We start from the raw sequence: 13,895 nt of genomic DNA, 5'->3' as shown, positions 1-13,895 counted from the left end.
AATAATCTTTTTGCACAAGAAAAAGCTTTTAAATTGTGAAATTACAAAGACTATTTTTTTTATGTAAATATTGTATAGTATAATTGTATTAGATTACATAATCTAAAATTAAATTTGTTATGCAAAAAATGACTTTTAAATTTGTAATCTTGAAGTGACTTATAAATTTCAAAATTTGAAACACGTTAAAGAATAACATAAACATGTTAATTTGTGTATTAAGAAAAGTTGACATAGATTTTCTTGGTGTTGGTGAACAGAATTTAAGTGTCTTCCAAATTATATATTTTAAAAAATATAACTCTTTTTTTTGTACTTACTTCTTTTAAATTATGTATTTTAATTGTGTTTTTGTTAGTTTATTTTCAAGATAATAAACAGCAAACCTACCTACCCACATATTTATATATTATACGTATAAAGCAAGCGATTCACTTGCTTGTGTGTTCTAATTACAGTTTAATTACTCTAAACATACATTATTTATAATTATTCACATTGTTTTTAGAAATGCTGTAAAGAACTTACCAATAGAAGTAAACCAATATCTTAAAAGGTTGGTTTGGGATTAACCTGTGATTAATTAAGCATATGAAAAAGATAATAATGTATGCTAATTTGTGAGCTGAATGAATAGAATCAAATTACAAGAACTGTATCTCAATTCTGAAGGTTCTGATGGAGAGAAAAACCACATACGATCCTCAACCCCTTATGAAAAATATCAACCAAACAAACCACAAAAAGATGAAAAGAAAATAGTCATATAAAATAAACAACACTATATACTAATTAACAGTAATACGAAGTAGTGATGAGAATTCATAGCCTAAGTCTGAACTTACAACTATTGCTTGAAATGCTAATATCATTACTAGCACCAAGATTATCCACCACAAGCTTGCAGCTAACCCTGAACTTGACTTTGAAGAGCTTCAACTTGCCAAGCTTAACCCTAACAGGTTGATTAACCTTAAGATCAAGAGGAATATTGTTGGTCTGCTGCAGCTGCTCCTGAATTCTACTTGTTAAGGAACTTGCATCCTGTGCTTCACCTGATAGAGACAGATCAAGCACTGTGGTGTTCCTGTGACCCTGGTAGAACTTTGGCAAAGACCCTTCACACAATTGTGTGCCCATGTACAAAGCCCTTATGTGGCTTCCACCCTCATAGTATATTCCAATCTTCTTGTTTGGATTTGTTGCAGTGATTGCCACATTGAAGGATGCTGAGAGGGTGTTGTTGTCAGAAACATTGAACTGGGTTATCCTCAGTTCATCCACTGAGTATTTTGGCAGCTTTGGCCTAAAAACAAGGTACATGATCCCTACAGTGATCCCAATAGCAATGATCAATATCAGCAATATGCTAAGCGTCCAACACAAAAACCTGCAGCAACAGCTTCTTCTTCTCTTTGGTGGCTTCGAATGCATCACTGGAAAGGCCCGTTTAGGAAAAACCCTATCAGATTTAGTACTGTTTCCAGGCACCAGAGGTCTGTGTGGTGCCTCCACATCATGAACAGGATGAATTCTTTGGTGTTCCGCCATCATTTTTTGGTATCAAAATAGCAAGAAGAAACTGCAATGTTTATTATGCAAGTGATCACTGCAAAAAGATTGGAGCTTTTGATGATATTCCTTCTTCTTCTCTTTGTTTGATGACTCCTTCTGTAAATATATAGGTGAATGGATATTCAAAAGGGTGTGTGGAGAAAGAGGGTGGGAAGATGAACACGTAGAGGAGTTGGTAATGGCGAATGAGCAGAGCTGAAGCTTCCTATTAATGTTTGACTTGAAATGTTAAAACCTAAAATGTCACTGTCTGGTTTTAATTTTGTCTGCAGAATTATCAATCAAATGAGGCGATTATTCAACTTTCTGTCTTTACAATGCTGACGCAAATCGAACAACTTTTGTGATTTTAAGCATTTTTAGCTACGGAATCCAAGTTCATACAACAGGTACCTTATTTCTATATATATAGTTGGTAAGTTGCTGCATAAAACAACTATCCATTTGGCATCTTCTGCAAAAATTGAAAGTCATGAACCAGTTTCTATAAGAAAATGTCATATGATAAAGTAAAACATACTAAACCATGTTGTATAAATTATATTTCTCTTACGTTTGATGTAATACTGTTTCTGATTCGATAAAATAATTAAAAATGTTGCTTGTTGTTTTAAAAAATAAAACTCAAATATATTTCTTCATTGGTAACATACTCTGTTTCTTCTTTTTAATCATATAGTTTTTCCGCACACATTTTAAATGTTGTCGATTTTATTTTAGTCTCAATTCTACTATTCTACATATAAAAAAAAAGGACGTTTAATTTTGAATAATTTGAAAAAAAAGAATAATATTAAGTGAAGAAAATTCCCAATCATGTAAACCATTGAAATCGTGCACTCAAACTGTTTCATAGTTTCAAATTCAACGTCACAATGCTTGATAATGTAATCCCTCATTTGAACATGGATAAACTCTACTTAACAATACATAATCATTACAAAATATATAGTAAATCACTCTTAATAATTCAATAAATCACGTAATTGTTCTCTTGGTCTAAAAAATTAGTGTAAAAGAAATTAATGTAGTGTGAGTTTAAAATTATATTTATCCCACAATTTAGAATTTTAATTCTCTATTAGATTTTTAGTATTGCCCTTAATTTAATCTTTTTAATATATCAAAGTTATTATAATTTAAAAATACAAGAATAACACCAAAATTAATAAGAGGATCTAAACTTGAAAAATTATCTGAGTTCGTATTTGTATACTCAACTTGGATTACATATTGTTGCTTTCAAGTAAAGCGCATAACATATTTTATGTAAAGAAAAGGTTCATATTCAAAGGATGCTTTTGCAGCCGCGTATAAGGCGTTCCAAAGACAAAGTCAAAGCTCTAACCTTTCATTGTTACATTTCTTAAAATAAAAAATAATAATTTACCAACGTGTGTGTCAATTTAATTTAGAATATTAAATTCAAGTTTCCACTTACCTAATCCTCTTATCTTAATTGTTGGGAATAATTATTATATTTAAATATTATTTGTTTAAAGTTTGGTGGATTTGTCGCTATTTTATTTTGAGAAAATATGGGTTAAGTAATTTTCGGAAATAGTCAGTTATTACTTTTTCGTTTGGTTCTTTCCTGACCATTTCTTTTTCCACGAGGCTTTTTTATTATTTAAGTTTTGGTCAAGGGGCTTCTTCATGCACCACACCAATTACATCTGCACCCTTAAACATTTTCATATCCCTAAATAATCCCAAGTAACTATTAGGCTTTGACTTTGACTAGATTTTAAAACCCTATTTGACCATTCCGCACTACCATGAAAACCCAGCCTCATCCTTCACATGCACTTCCTTTGTCCAATTTGCATGCACAAAAATTGAATTTCCAAATCTAATAAACAAAAAAAAAAACTCTATATAATCAGAATTCAAAATTTGGTAAATCCAAAGAAAAAAAATCGCACACAAATACGAATTTCAAAATCCAAAGAAAAAAAATCGAAAATCAAATTTTAAAATTCAGTTTCTATAAAATTTTGCAGGGCACAAATTTCCTTTCTTTAGGAAGGGCACACATCTTTCTCAATCTTTTCCTCTTAACGTCGTCTTCTTCTTCAATTCTTTTTTATATGTTTTTCTCTTACCAAGCCTACTCACATATATGGATGACAAAAAAATTCAAGCCCACAGATATTCACAGATAAAATTCACGACGAATAGTTGGTACACGCGAATATTTATTATCTGCGGGTTATAGGTAGCAGATTTTTTAATACTCTCTTATAAATGAGTTGAGTGCAAGTATTATTCTATTATTATCTGCGGGTTATAGGTAGCAGATTTTTTAATACTCTCTTATAAATGGGTTGAGTGCAAGTATTATTCTATTCGTACCGTGGATATCCGTTACCTATAAAAAATAAAAATAAAAATTTAATTTATATTTTATTAATTTAAATTAACATTAATTTATATTTTATAAGATTAAATATAATTAAAATTAAATTTATATTTATATTAAATTTAATATTTAATATTTTATATATTTTTTGTAATTTTGTCTAAGTTTTATTATAATATTTTATAAAAGTATGTTTTTTTAAATATTTGCAGATATCCACAAATATTTTTTAAGCAAATATCCATAAACGGATCGAATAGTAAGTAAATTTTTTTTATCAGATCGAATTATGGGTAGACACTATTCGTACCCGACCGTTGCCATCCCTGTTCACACACAAACGTGCAACCATTAATGACATAAATAATAAAGATTCCGTCGTTACCATCAGCGTGCACATAAGATTCAAACTCTTAGGTTTAGAATGTTTACACTTGTTTGTTTCTATTATGCTTTTCTACTCCTATACTTGTAAAAACCCGAAAAAAAAATAAAATAAAGTAGATAATAATAAAAATTAATAAAATAAAATAAATTAGTTTTTTTTGGTTTATGTTAAAATTGTTAGTAGATAAATAACTTAGTTTATAGTTTTATTTTTTTATTTATATATGATTCGTTTTGTATGATGTAGATAGGTATGTTTGTGAATATATTTAAATGCTAAATTTGTGGTGTAGCGGTTGAAGTGGGTGTTTAAGGAAGAAGGCTACTTACTATTCGAACCCACGCAAGCCCAATTGCCCAATTCTCTAACAGAAACTCGAAAGAAAAAGAGAAGACAGATACTCCCTCCACCACCACCGAATGCTCCTTACACCACCCCATACCAATTTTACTCTTCTCTAAAACGGATGTCAACATCCGTTTCACCTTCAACGAATGTTGACATCCATCTATTCACATATTTTATATTTTAATTTATTGTTTTTATTTAAAAAAATAATAATAATCTTTAACGGATGTGGCAAGATCCGTTAACGGATTGCCACATCCATTTTAATAAAAAAATTTAAAAATATTTTGATTATTATTTAAATAATAATATATAAATTAAATTAATAATAATTATTTTATTAAATAAAATAAAATTAATTCATAAAAGATTAAGTAATAATTTTAAATTAATTAAATAATATTTATATATTAATTTAAAAACTTAAAAAAACTAAAAACTTAAAAAACAAAAATCTTCAACGGATGTGGCGAGATCCGTTAACAGATTGCCACATCCGTTTCAATAAAAAATTTTAAAAGTATTTTGATTATTATTTAAATAATAATATATAAATTAAATTAATAATAATTATTTTATTAAATAAAATAAAATTAATTTATAAATAATTAAGTAATAATTTTAAATTAATTAAATAATATTTATATATTAATTTAAAATATAATAAATTAAAAACTAAAAACTTTAAAAAGAAAAAAATTTTACGGATGTGGATGTATCCATTTTAATAAAATTTTAAAAGTATTTTAATTATTATTTAAAATAATAATATATAAATTAAATTATAATAATCATTTTATTAAATAAAATAAAATTAATTTATAAATAGTTAAGTAATAATTTTTAAAAAAATTAAATAATATTTATATATTAATTTAAAAACTTAAAAAATCTAAAAATTTTAAAAAAAAAACTAAACGGATGTGCGGATGTCCCACATCCGTTGAAGAATTTTTTCTACAACGGATGTCGACGTCCGTTCAAGGAAAAAGGAGGGGTGTAGGAGATTTTAAGATATAAAGGATAATTTTGGAATTTAAAAAAAGTGTGATGGTACAAGAAGCAATGTGTGATGGTGTAGGGAGTAACACCCAAAAGAGAAATGAAACACGTTGCTAAAAAAACTCTTCAGAACACATTTCATGGTATGCATTCTGAAAGTCCCTTTTCAGAAATTCTTTACTAGAAATCTTCTTCTAGAAATTATGTTTTGAAAAACTTATTTCAAAAAATTTCTGAAACAAATTATTCGAAAGTTATTTTTACAAGGTAAAATAGTCATTTCAAAAGTTATGGTAGTGCGCTGAAAAATTATGAGGGTGCAGGTAGAAAAACCATTCTCATTTCTAATTCCAACTTCGTCAGTCCCATGAATAGTAAGGAGAACAGTAGTGTTTCAAAATGTAAAAATTATGTTTTAAAATATCTTTTTGAAAATAAAATAAGGTGCATTATTTAAATTTTATTTCATCGTTACACTTGCATGTACCACAAATTTTCAGTTACTGTTTCTGATACTAAGCGTAACACATCACCACAGGGCCACCCACTCACTCCAACCATGGCGTCGTGGTGGTGCTCCTCTCCCTCCGCCACCCTCTCTGTATCCACCACCGCTCGCCGCCACTCCATCACTTCCCAGTTTCGCATCCAAACCCTCACATTCCCCCCTTCTTCCTGTCGTCGTTCCACCGCCGCTCCACCTGCTCTCCGATTTAGGGTTCCATGCTCCAACAAAACCGCCTTGCCGGATTCTCCGGCGCCGGCTCCGGACGAGGTGGATTGCGTGGGAACCGGACAGGACGTGGAGTGCCTCGTGAACACGGAGAAGACAGAATTGGAAACACTTTCGTCTTCATCGTCGATGCCCTGTCTCGCAGAAGCGCTGTGGGAATGGACGGTGTTGGTTTCACCATTCTTCTTCTGGGGTACGGCCATGGTGGCCATGAAAGAGGTGCTTCCCAAATATGGACCGTTCTTCGTCTCCACTTTTCGCCTCATTCCGGCGGGGTTTCTTCTCGTGGGTTTTGCGGCTTCCAGAGGAAAGTCTCTTCCTTCTAGCTTCAATGCTTGGCTTTCCATCACACTTTTCGCCCTCGTTGATGCCACTTGCTTTCAGGTTCTTCTTCGTCTTCTTTTTGCCTGAATACAATACGATGCTTATAGGTTGACGTTTGATTTATTGATTGTGACAGGGTTTTCTCGCAGAAGGGTTGCAGAGGACTTCAGCTGGTTTAGGAAGCGTATGTTGCCACTTAATTTCTTCATCAATTTTACCATTATTATGCATTGAAACTAAGTCTGCAGTGGACAAATATAATTTATCTATAAGCGAAATTTTGTTTATGTATGAGTTAGATTTAAAATTTATTGTATCTTAGCTTCTTTAAATAGTGAATGTTAATCTATGTTAAACTTGTATTAGTTTATGAACAAACTTATTTAAGTTTTTTCTTATAATACTTATTGGGAAGAATTTCTTAAATCTTATTAGTACATTTACTTTTTATATAATGTTTCCTTTATAAAATACTATACTAGAAAAATATCATAAGCATAATAATCTAACAATGTGAAGGTTTGCTAACTTTGTTATTATAATATAATAGTTATGCAGGATAAGTTTGTTAATTGTTATAATAATTATTTTAAAAAGTTAAACCACGTAATTAACTGTCGTGTCAGCAATATAACTGTTTTTACAATTGTTAATCTCTGGTGGGTTTAACAATATAAATATTTTTTAACTAGTGAAGTGAGTGTGTGATTAGTTTTGAGATAAGCTGTCAGTATAAAGTTTAGTTCTCTCAATCATTTAGAACTCACTTTAAATATATTTCTTATAAATAATTATTATAAAAAGTTAATAATTTTGAGATCATTCGTAACAATTCATGTAATTTTCTTTGTCCATAGTAACTGCATTCTATATAAGTCATATTATTTGATTAGAGTGAATTTTGTATTGATTCAAATTCTACTTTCCAATTCGGACAGCGACAGCTATTGTTGTTGCATGCTTTGATTATCTACCGTGGGTGGATATATTGCAGGTTATAATTGATTCACAGCCTTTGACAGTTGCTGTACTTGCGGCTTTATTATTTGGGGAGTCAATTGGAGTTGTAGGAGCTGCTGGGCTTGTACTTGGTGTCATTGGACTTGTACTACTCGAGGTAAATTCGATTCCGCAATTAGTTATAAGCAGACATCAGTAATTATCGTACCCTTTAAAGCACAACACAAAATTAACAGTTGAATTCTTGTATATTTGATTTAGTAGGATGTTAAGAATACGTTTTGCAGTTACCATCATCCAAATTTTTTATGCAATTGCCTATTTACTTTTTATTACCAGGAAATATACAATTTCTGCAAGCACTGATGATTTTTTTGCAGCTACCCGCCCTATCATTTGATGAAAACAACTTCTCATTGTGGGGAAGTGGTGAGTGGTGGATGCTTCTTGCAGCTCAGAGTATGGCAGTTGGCACAGTCATGGTCCGGTGGGTCTCCAAGTACTCAGATTCTGTCATGGCAACTGGATGGGTGCGCTTCAAATACCTTTTGACTATATAGTGTTTGATATCTTTATGTTGATTACCATTGTTAAATACCTATGACACCTGACTAATTATCATGTTTGTTTTAAAATGTCATATTGCTATTTGCACTATCAGTTTGAAAACCAGACATTGCAAGTTTGGTAAACTATAAAATTTGGATATGCTTCTACTTTACGGTTCACTATTATAGTTGCAGCAATTTCTGCAGATGTATCTAGAAATATTATATGTTTTAATAGTAAGTTTGTATGTGATACTAGTGAAATGGAGTGTACTGTGTTCTTAAATTCATATCTTATTTGATTATTTCATAAAAAACTGTCGTCTAAGAAAAAAATAGGAACACGCAAGCAAAATGGAGGAAGCTATACGACATGATGTTAGGTTAGAAGCTTATAGATCAAAACTTTACTCTTTTCTGTTGCAGCATATGATTATTGGTGGTCTCCCACTTCTGCTATTCTCAATTCTTAACGCTGACCCTGCGGTGAGTGGGAGTCTCAAAGAGTACAGTTCAACTGACATATTGGCACTCCTCTATACATCTGTTTTTGGAAGTGCTGTCAGCTATGGCGTCTTCTTTTACAGTGCAACTAAAGGTCTGTATGTCTCCAGCAATATTTTCTTCTATTCATCAATGAATTTCCTTTTATGGTCACTGAGAATTCCAGCTTCCATGTAAAATCCGAAATGGTTCATTTATTCTTCAATATTGTAATCACTGTTATTGATGCATCTTTAGCTATAACTTGTATGCATACTGCTTTGAAAATTCTTTTGTTTTTCAAAATCTATATTGATCCCATAGAAATAGAACACCATATTCATATTGCATTTGTGATGCATTGCAGGCAGCTTGACCAAGCTCAGTTCACTCACGTTTTTAACTCCAATGTTTGCTTCAATTTTTGGGTAAGGCTGCCTTACAATGGGAAAGAGTCATAGGATTTTCAATTATTTTCATATTTTTTCTAGGAATGACATTAACGAGGAAAAAGTGACCTTCTACATTTAATGTTTTGGAAATTCAGTGACATTCTTACATAATATTTTGAAGTTACCGGTATTTTCTGCAGCAATTAGTGTTTTCTTCCATTTTTAAGGTTTAATTTTCTTTCCAAGGACCTTTGTGTATGACTCACATTTTTCTTTGGTATTTCAGGTTTCTCTATCTTGGCGAGACCTTCTCTCCTGTACAACTAATTGGAGCCTTGGTCACTGTGGCTGGAATATACATGGTTAACTTCAGAAATACTGCTGAATGAATCATCATTTTTGCCTGGTTTTTTCAACCTAATCCAATGGTAAAAAATTGCTCGGAGAATTAGATGTTTTGTTAAGAACTGAAACTGGGAAAGACAGAAACAAGTTTGGACAGAAGAGGAGAAATTTGGTGATAAACGATTTTGAGCCTTTGTAAACATGCTTTGCAGAGTAAATACAATTTTGTTATGTTAGTTAAATTAGGCTCAAGCCTCTTCCTAAGCTAAGGCAACATATACCAAAAACTTGGAAGTTACCTCGGCAGGGCACAAACCTTATATCGGAATAAATTATTTTCCGTAAAGGTTCTTTTCTTGTATAAGATGTTATGACTCAACAGAATGTACATATTATTATGACCAGTATATGACAAGGTTGATGTATATGAAAGAAATATTTTGATATGACAAGTTTGGTATGCAGCGAATCTGCTATGAAAGAAATATCTTGATTTCAGTACCAGCAATTAAGGAGCTACATGCTGCTAATGCTTAATCAAATTATAACTGAATAGTTCTTAATCTGTTTAGTTTATGCATGAGTTGTGGAGGACTAATTATAACACGAACCTTCTGCGCGTATTCTTAACTAATGATTAATAACTTCTTTGATACGTGCATATCTGAAATTATGAAACAACATAAACTGGCATTAATTATATGATACAGCTGCACTATAATAAAAATCAACAGCTACAAATAGGTTAACTTTTAGACTAAAATGCAGAAAAGCTATACCAACCAAAGTCAATTGCAAAACACTGTTGACCAGTCTCCCCGAATAAACTTTGTTCATTAATTTATTTAACATAACAGCTTTTGTTCCCATTTTCGTTTGGAAATTGTAACAACGAATCATTGCCGGACCATAGGATCCGAGTTACTATAAATGGAGCAAAATGCATGATTGATCACCCTATGTTATACTGTTCCAAATTGTAAAAATAAAGAGCATAAGGTTCCAATTTGAAACATGTTAAAATGTTGACCATAGTTAAATGAGATCTGGCTGTGAAGTATGCAACTACAAACATTAGGAATGTTTAAACTCATGGAGTGTTTTAACATACAAGATGAAGGGGAATTCATTCAACACAATCTATGTGGGTGCAGGTGCTGTGACAATAGGTACGGTGTGATGTACTGTATTGGCACCAAGCCTGCCACGACCTATCCCACTCCCATGCTGATGATCACAGTCCCTCCCGTTGCTGTTGAACTTCTTCCTGGCTCCATCCATATCACATCCTGTTTCAGATGACACACCTCCTTCCTCTCTGGAGTAATTCAATCTTGAGGTCCAGCAATCTCTTGATTCAACAGAGCTGGGCTCCCATGAAGAAGAAATTCCCCAGTGCTGTTGACCATTACCGACAGTGAAGCTGTTGCTTCCTGAAGACTCTTGGTCCTCCATGTCCACCCCACCGAGTGAACCACCCCTATTCACAGTCACATACTTATGCAAGCTTGATTCCATCTCATCATCATCATTGAATACTAACATAGATTCCACAACTGGGTCCTCAGCATCTGGCTCCCTCTTCCCATAATCATTGTCACTCAATGGGGCATTGTAGTCATTCCTACTACACTGAAAAGCTGGTGGACTTCTCCTATCCTCTGCACCATAGAGATTTAAGCTGGTGTTAGAGTTGAGATCAGCAACAGCTTCAAGGATAGAGCAAGCTTTGGTGACACAAGCTGGAAGAGAAACATGTTGAGTGCTCTTCTGATGGAAGTTCTGGATATCTTCAAGCAGCAGTGAAGCGTAGGACTGCGGAGGATTCAATAGAGCTTCAGGGTTGAGGTCTAAGTCCCGGGATCGCCTTGAAGATCTGCTTCTTGTTAATGTATGGGGTTTTGGGTTGTCCAATCCTGGTGGTACCATTGTTTTCACCACAACATTATCAGTAATTGAAGACTGCACTTTGATATCTCCATCTTGTTGCACCTTCGTCTTGCAGTTTACAGTCATGCCCTTGTCCAATGCAGTTCTGCTGCTATTTGTTCTCTGCAGTGATGATAAACGTATAACTCACATTAATCACATCTATAAGTTTAATCCATTTCTAAACTTGAAAGATGAAAGGTCGAAAGGTCGAATCTCCAAAGCTGAAAAATAGAGTTAATAGTACCTGAATAGCCTCTGTTTCAAATTCCTTTTTGGGTTTGTTTTGAACCCTGCTGCTGTTATTGTTGTTGGCTGTTGAATGTGGAAAAGCAAGGGAGTTAGGTTCAATCTCACTCAATGGATTTCTTTTGTAAGGTGATTGTTCTGCTTTCCTTGAAGAGCTGCGACTAAGGGATGGCGGCTGCTGATTCTCGTTGAATGCTTTACTAGCATTTGCTGCATTCCCATTTGCTCTTGCAGGAGACTGAGAACGCGGTGAGGCAACACCAACATTTCTCTTCACTGTTATCCTCTTGATGCCAGTAGTTGCTGCAGATTCTCCACCACCACCATTGTTGTTACTCTTATCCATCACTAGTGATGAAACAGTAGCAGGCACTGAAACCATTTTCCCAGGCCTAGAACTAGTGTTGCTATTGTTTCTTGCGGTGGCAGGTGTGTTCTCTGATGACCTTCTTCCAGGAGATCTACTAACTCTCCTCTCTCGGCTGCTTGAACGTTGTTGCTGCTCTCTTTCCCTGCTTGGTGTTCTTCTTCTCCGTTCCTGAGAAGAAGGCCTTGGACTAGGTGACTGGCGGTGCCGCAGCCGGTGTTGGTGCCTCTCATCCTCACACAAATCACTGTTGCTCTCATTGGCATTGGCCTTCTTTGAGTCCTCATCATTAGAAATGGTGTCATTGTCACAATGGTCAAAATCGTAACTTCTCTTTGAACCCGAGTACCTTCTTCTGTGTTCACCAGAAGCAGCGACAGCATTACCTGAGGAGCTTCTGCTGAGTCTCCCACACTGTATGAGAATTGCATCCACCTCCTCTTTGGTGCAGCTTGAAGTCCTCACACCTACAACACCAATGTTTGTAGCTGGTGGTTGTGCAGTTATGTCACCCATTGATTCGGTGGTGACATTCTGCTGTGTTGTGCAAGGTGGCGACTTGGAATTTCTCTCCCTATCATCATGGCTCTTCCTGTGCTTGATGATGAATATCTCCTTTTTCACATGCCCCTCAACTTCTGCCACTGCCTCATGTTTCTCTTCCACTTTCTTAGGATTCTCCTTCTTCAGTTTCACTTCTGGGTCAGTTTCCAGTTTGGGTTTGGAAACATTGACACCAACAACAGAAGAAGGATTCGTCAGCTCAGCAACTGCGGAAGCTGACTTGGCTGCAGCAAGAGGGGAAGAGGTAGAAGTAGAAGACCCTTTTTTCTTACTCAAACATGCACCCATGGAATTTTGAGAGAAAGATACTAGTGAACAAAAAATGTAAAGTAAAAAAAATGCGTAGATGGTGTTAGGATAGAAAGAACAGGAGAGTTGAATCACAGTTAGAATAGATAGAAAGGAGAGAGGAGGGGAATGTGGGGTTGAACACTGCCCAAGAATATTTTTTTCAAAAAAAGATGGTGGCCTTTTTATCAATGACAGTGAAAGAGAAACAATTCAAAATTTGAAATGCAGAGCGGGCTGGAATTCTGCAACCCAGATTCATTAAAGGGTCAAGTTGTGTTGTCTGACCCAGCCGACCCCACAAAGTCACTAACTTCAATTTCATAATGTTTTTCTGACCATGGAAGCATATACCGTGCAGTAATAAATATTAAATACTCCTTTGCTTGCACTTCTTACTCTGTCAGCATTCAAATTTGTACAACGGGGAATTTGTATAACGGTTATATATTTCATTTGGATCCACAAAAAATTACCAGTGTTATACTTTATGTTGGCTAACGAAACCATCAACGGCTATACTTTGGAATACTTTGCCTTTACCAACCAGTCAACTGCATGGTACAAGAACGCTGTAACGGACAGTCAAAGTTGAAATTATTAAAATCGTCAATAACTGACATTAGGCAAAGGTCTACCAACTCCAACGAATAGCCCTCCATGAAACGGTTCACTACAGGATTTGACAGTTGCCACTTATCTGGCTGCCTACAAAACTTCAGTTTGTACTTCAACTTCTTATTCATGTTCCTATAATAGAAAAAAGATAATTTTTATTTTAAAGAACTAAAGTAATTTATAAATATCCTAAGTATATCTCTTCTCGATTCTTATTTTTAACTTATAAACAAGTTATTTTACTTTTACTTCTTACTTGTCGGAGCTTAAGGTAAAACTTTTCCAAACAAATAACTCATCTTTAATTTCACTGCAAATTTTAAGCAGACAAAATTACTTCGTGGAGCTTTCATGTGATCCATGTTAAAAGTTCATATATGCACAAACAAACGTTTAACCTAAATAATGATTTATGAAAGA

At 33.8% G+C, this 13,895-nt stretch overlaps 3 protein-coding genes across 3 annotated transcripts; 1 reads left to right on the top strand and 2 right to left on the bottom strand.

Annotated features, from left to right (window-relative positions):
* Nucleotides 1-748: 748 nt before the first annotated feature.
* On the bottom strand, nt 749-1,835 carry LOC108318804 (NDR1/HIN1-like protein 6). Its single transcript, XM_017556245.2, has one exon. It carries the CDS (start codon nt 1,552-1,554, stop codon nt 823-825), a length of 732 nt encoding a protein of 243 aa, XP_017411734.1. The 5' UTR covers nt 1,555-1,835; the 3' UTR covers nt 749-822.
* A 4,305-nt stretch (nt 1,836-6,140) lies between these two features.
* Nucleotides 6,141-9,960, top strand: LOC108341119 (WAT1-related protein At3g02690, chloroplastic). Its single transcript, XM_017578762.2, has 7 exons — nt 6,141-6,792; nt 6,869-6,916; nt 7,727-7,849; nt 8,073-8,222; nt 8,667-8,838; nt 9,091-9,151; nt 9,402-9,960. The coding sequence occupies exons 1-7, from the start codon at nt 6,157-6,159 to the stop codon at nt 9,502-9,504; spliced, it is 1,293 nt and encodes a 430-aa protein (XP_017434251.1). The 5' UTR covers nt 6,141-6,156; the 3' UTR covers nt 9,505-9,960.
* Nucleotides 9,961-10,275: 315 nt separating this feature from the next.
* Nucleotides 10,276-13,799, bottom strand: LOC108343558 (uncharacterized protein At1g65710). The gene is made up of 2 exons (XM_052879788.1): nt 11,637-13,799; nt 10,276-11,512 (listed from the first exon to the last, which is right to left on the bottom strand). The coding sequence occupies exons 1-2, from the start codon at nt 12,855-12,857 to the stop codon at nt 10,601-10,603; spliced, it is 2,133 nt and encodes a 710-aa protein (XP_052735748.1). The 5' UTR covers nt 12,858-13,799; the 3' UTR covers nt 10,276-10,600.
* Between the last annotated feature and the right edge of the window lie 96 nt (nt 13,800-13,895).

The sequence above is a fragment of the Vigna angularis genome, chromosome 6, assembly GCF_016808095.1.
Source record: "Vigna angularis cultivar LongXiaoDou No.4 chromosome 6, ASM1680809v1, whole genome shotgun sequence".
Lineage (NCBI taxonomy): Eukaryota > Viridiplantae > Streptophyta > Magnoliopsida > Fabales > Fabaceae > Vigna > Vigna angularis.
The sequence above is the reverse complement of the archived record's forward strand: the minus strand, read 5'-3'. Positions and strand labels throughout refer to the sequence as shown.

What these genes read in the sequence shown, in the direction of transcription:
- LOC108318804 (XM_017556245.2), bottom strand. Translation starts at nt 1,554, where the DNA reads ATGATGGCGGAACACCAAAGAATTCATCCTGTTCATGATGTGGAGGCA.
- LOC108341119 (XM_017578762.2), top strand. Translation starts at nt 6,157, where the DNA reads ATGTACCACAAATTTTCAGTTACTGTTTCTGATACTAAGCGTAACACA. An exon ending in CTGTCATGGCAACTGGATGG is followed by an intron (nt 8,223 to 8,666) that starts GTGCGCTTCAAA and finishes TTTCTGTTGCAG; the next exon opens with CATATGATTATTGGTGGTCT. An exon ending in CTTTTACAGTGCAACTAAAG is followed by an intron (nt 8,839 to 9,090) that starts GTCTGTATGTCT and finishes GATGCATTGCAG; the next exon opens with GCAGCTTGACCAAGCTCAGT.
- LOC108343558 (XM_052879788.1), bottom strand. Translation starts at nt 12,857, where the DNA reads ATGGGTGCATGTTTGAGTAAGAAAAAAGGGTCTTCTACTTCTACCTCT. An exon ending in TTGAAACAGAGGCTATTCAG is followed by an intron (nt 11,513 to 11,636) that starts GTACTATTAACT and finishes TCATCACTGCAG; the next exon opens with AGAACAAATAGCAGCAGAAC.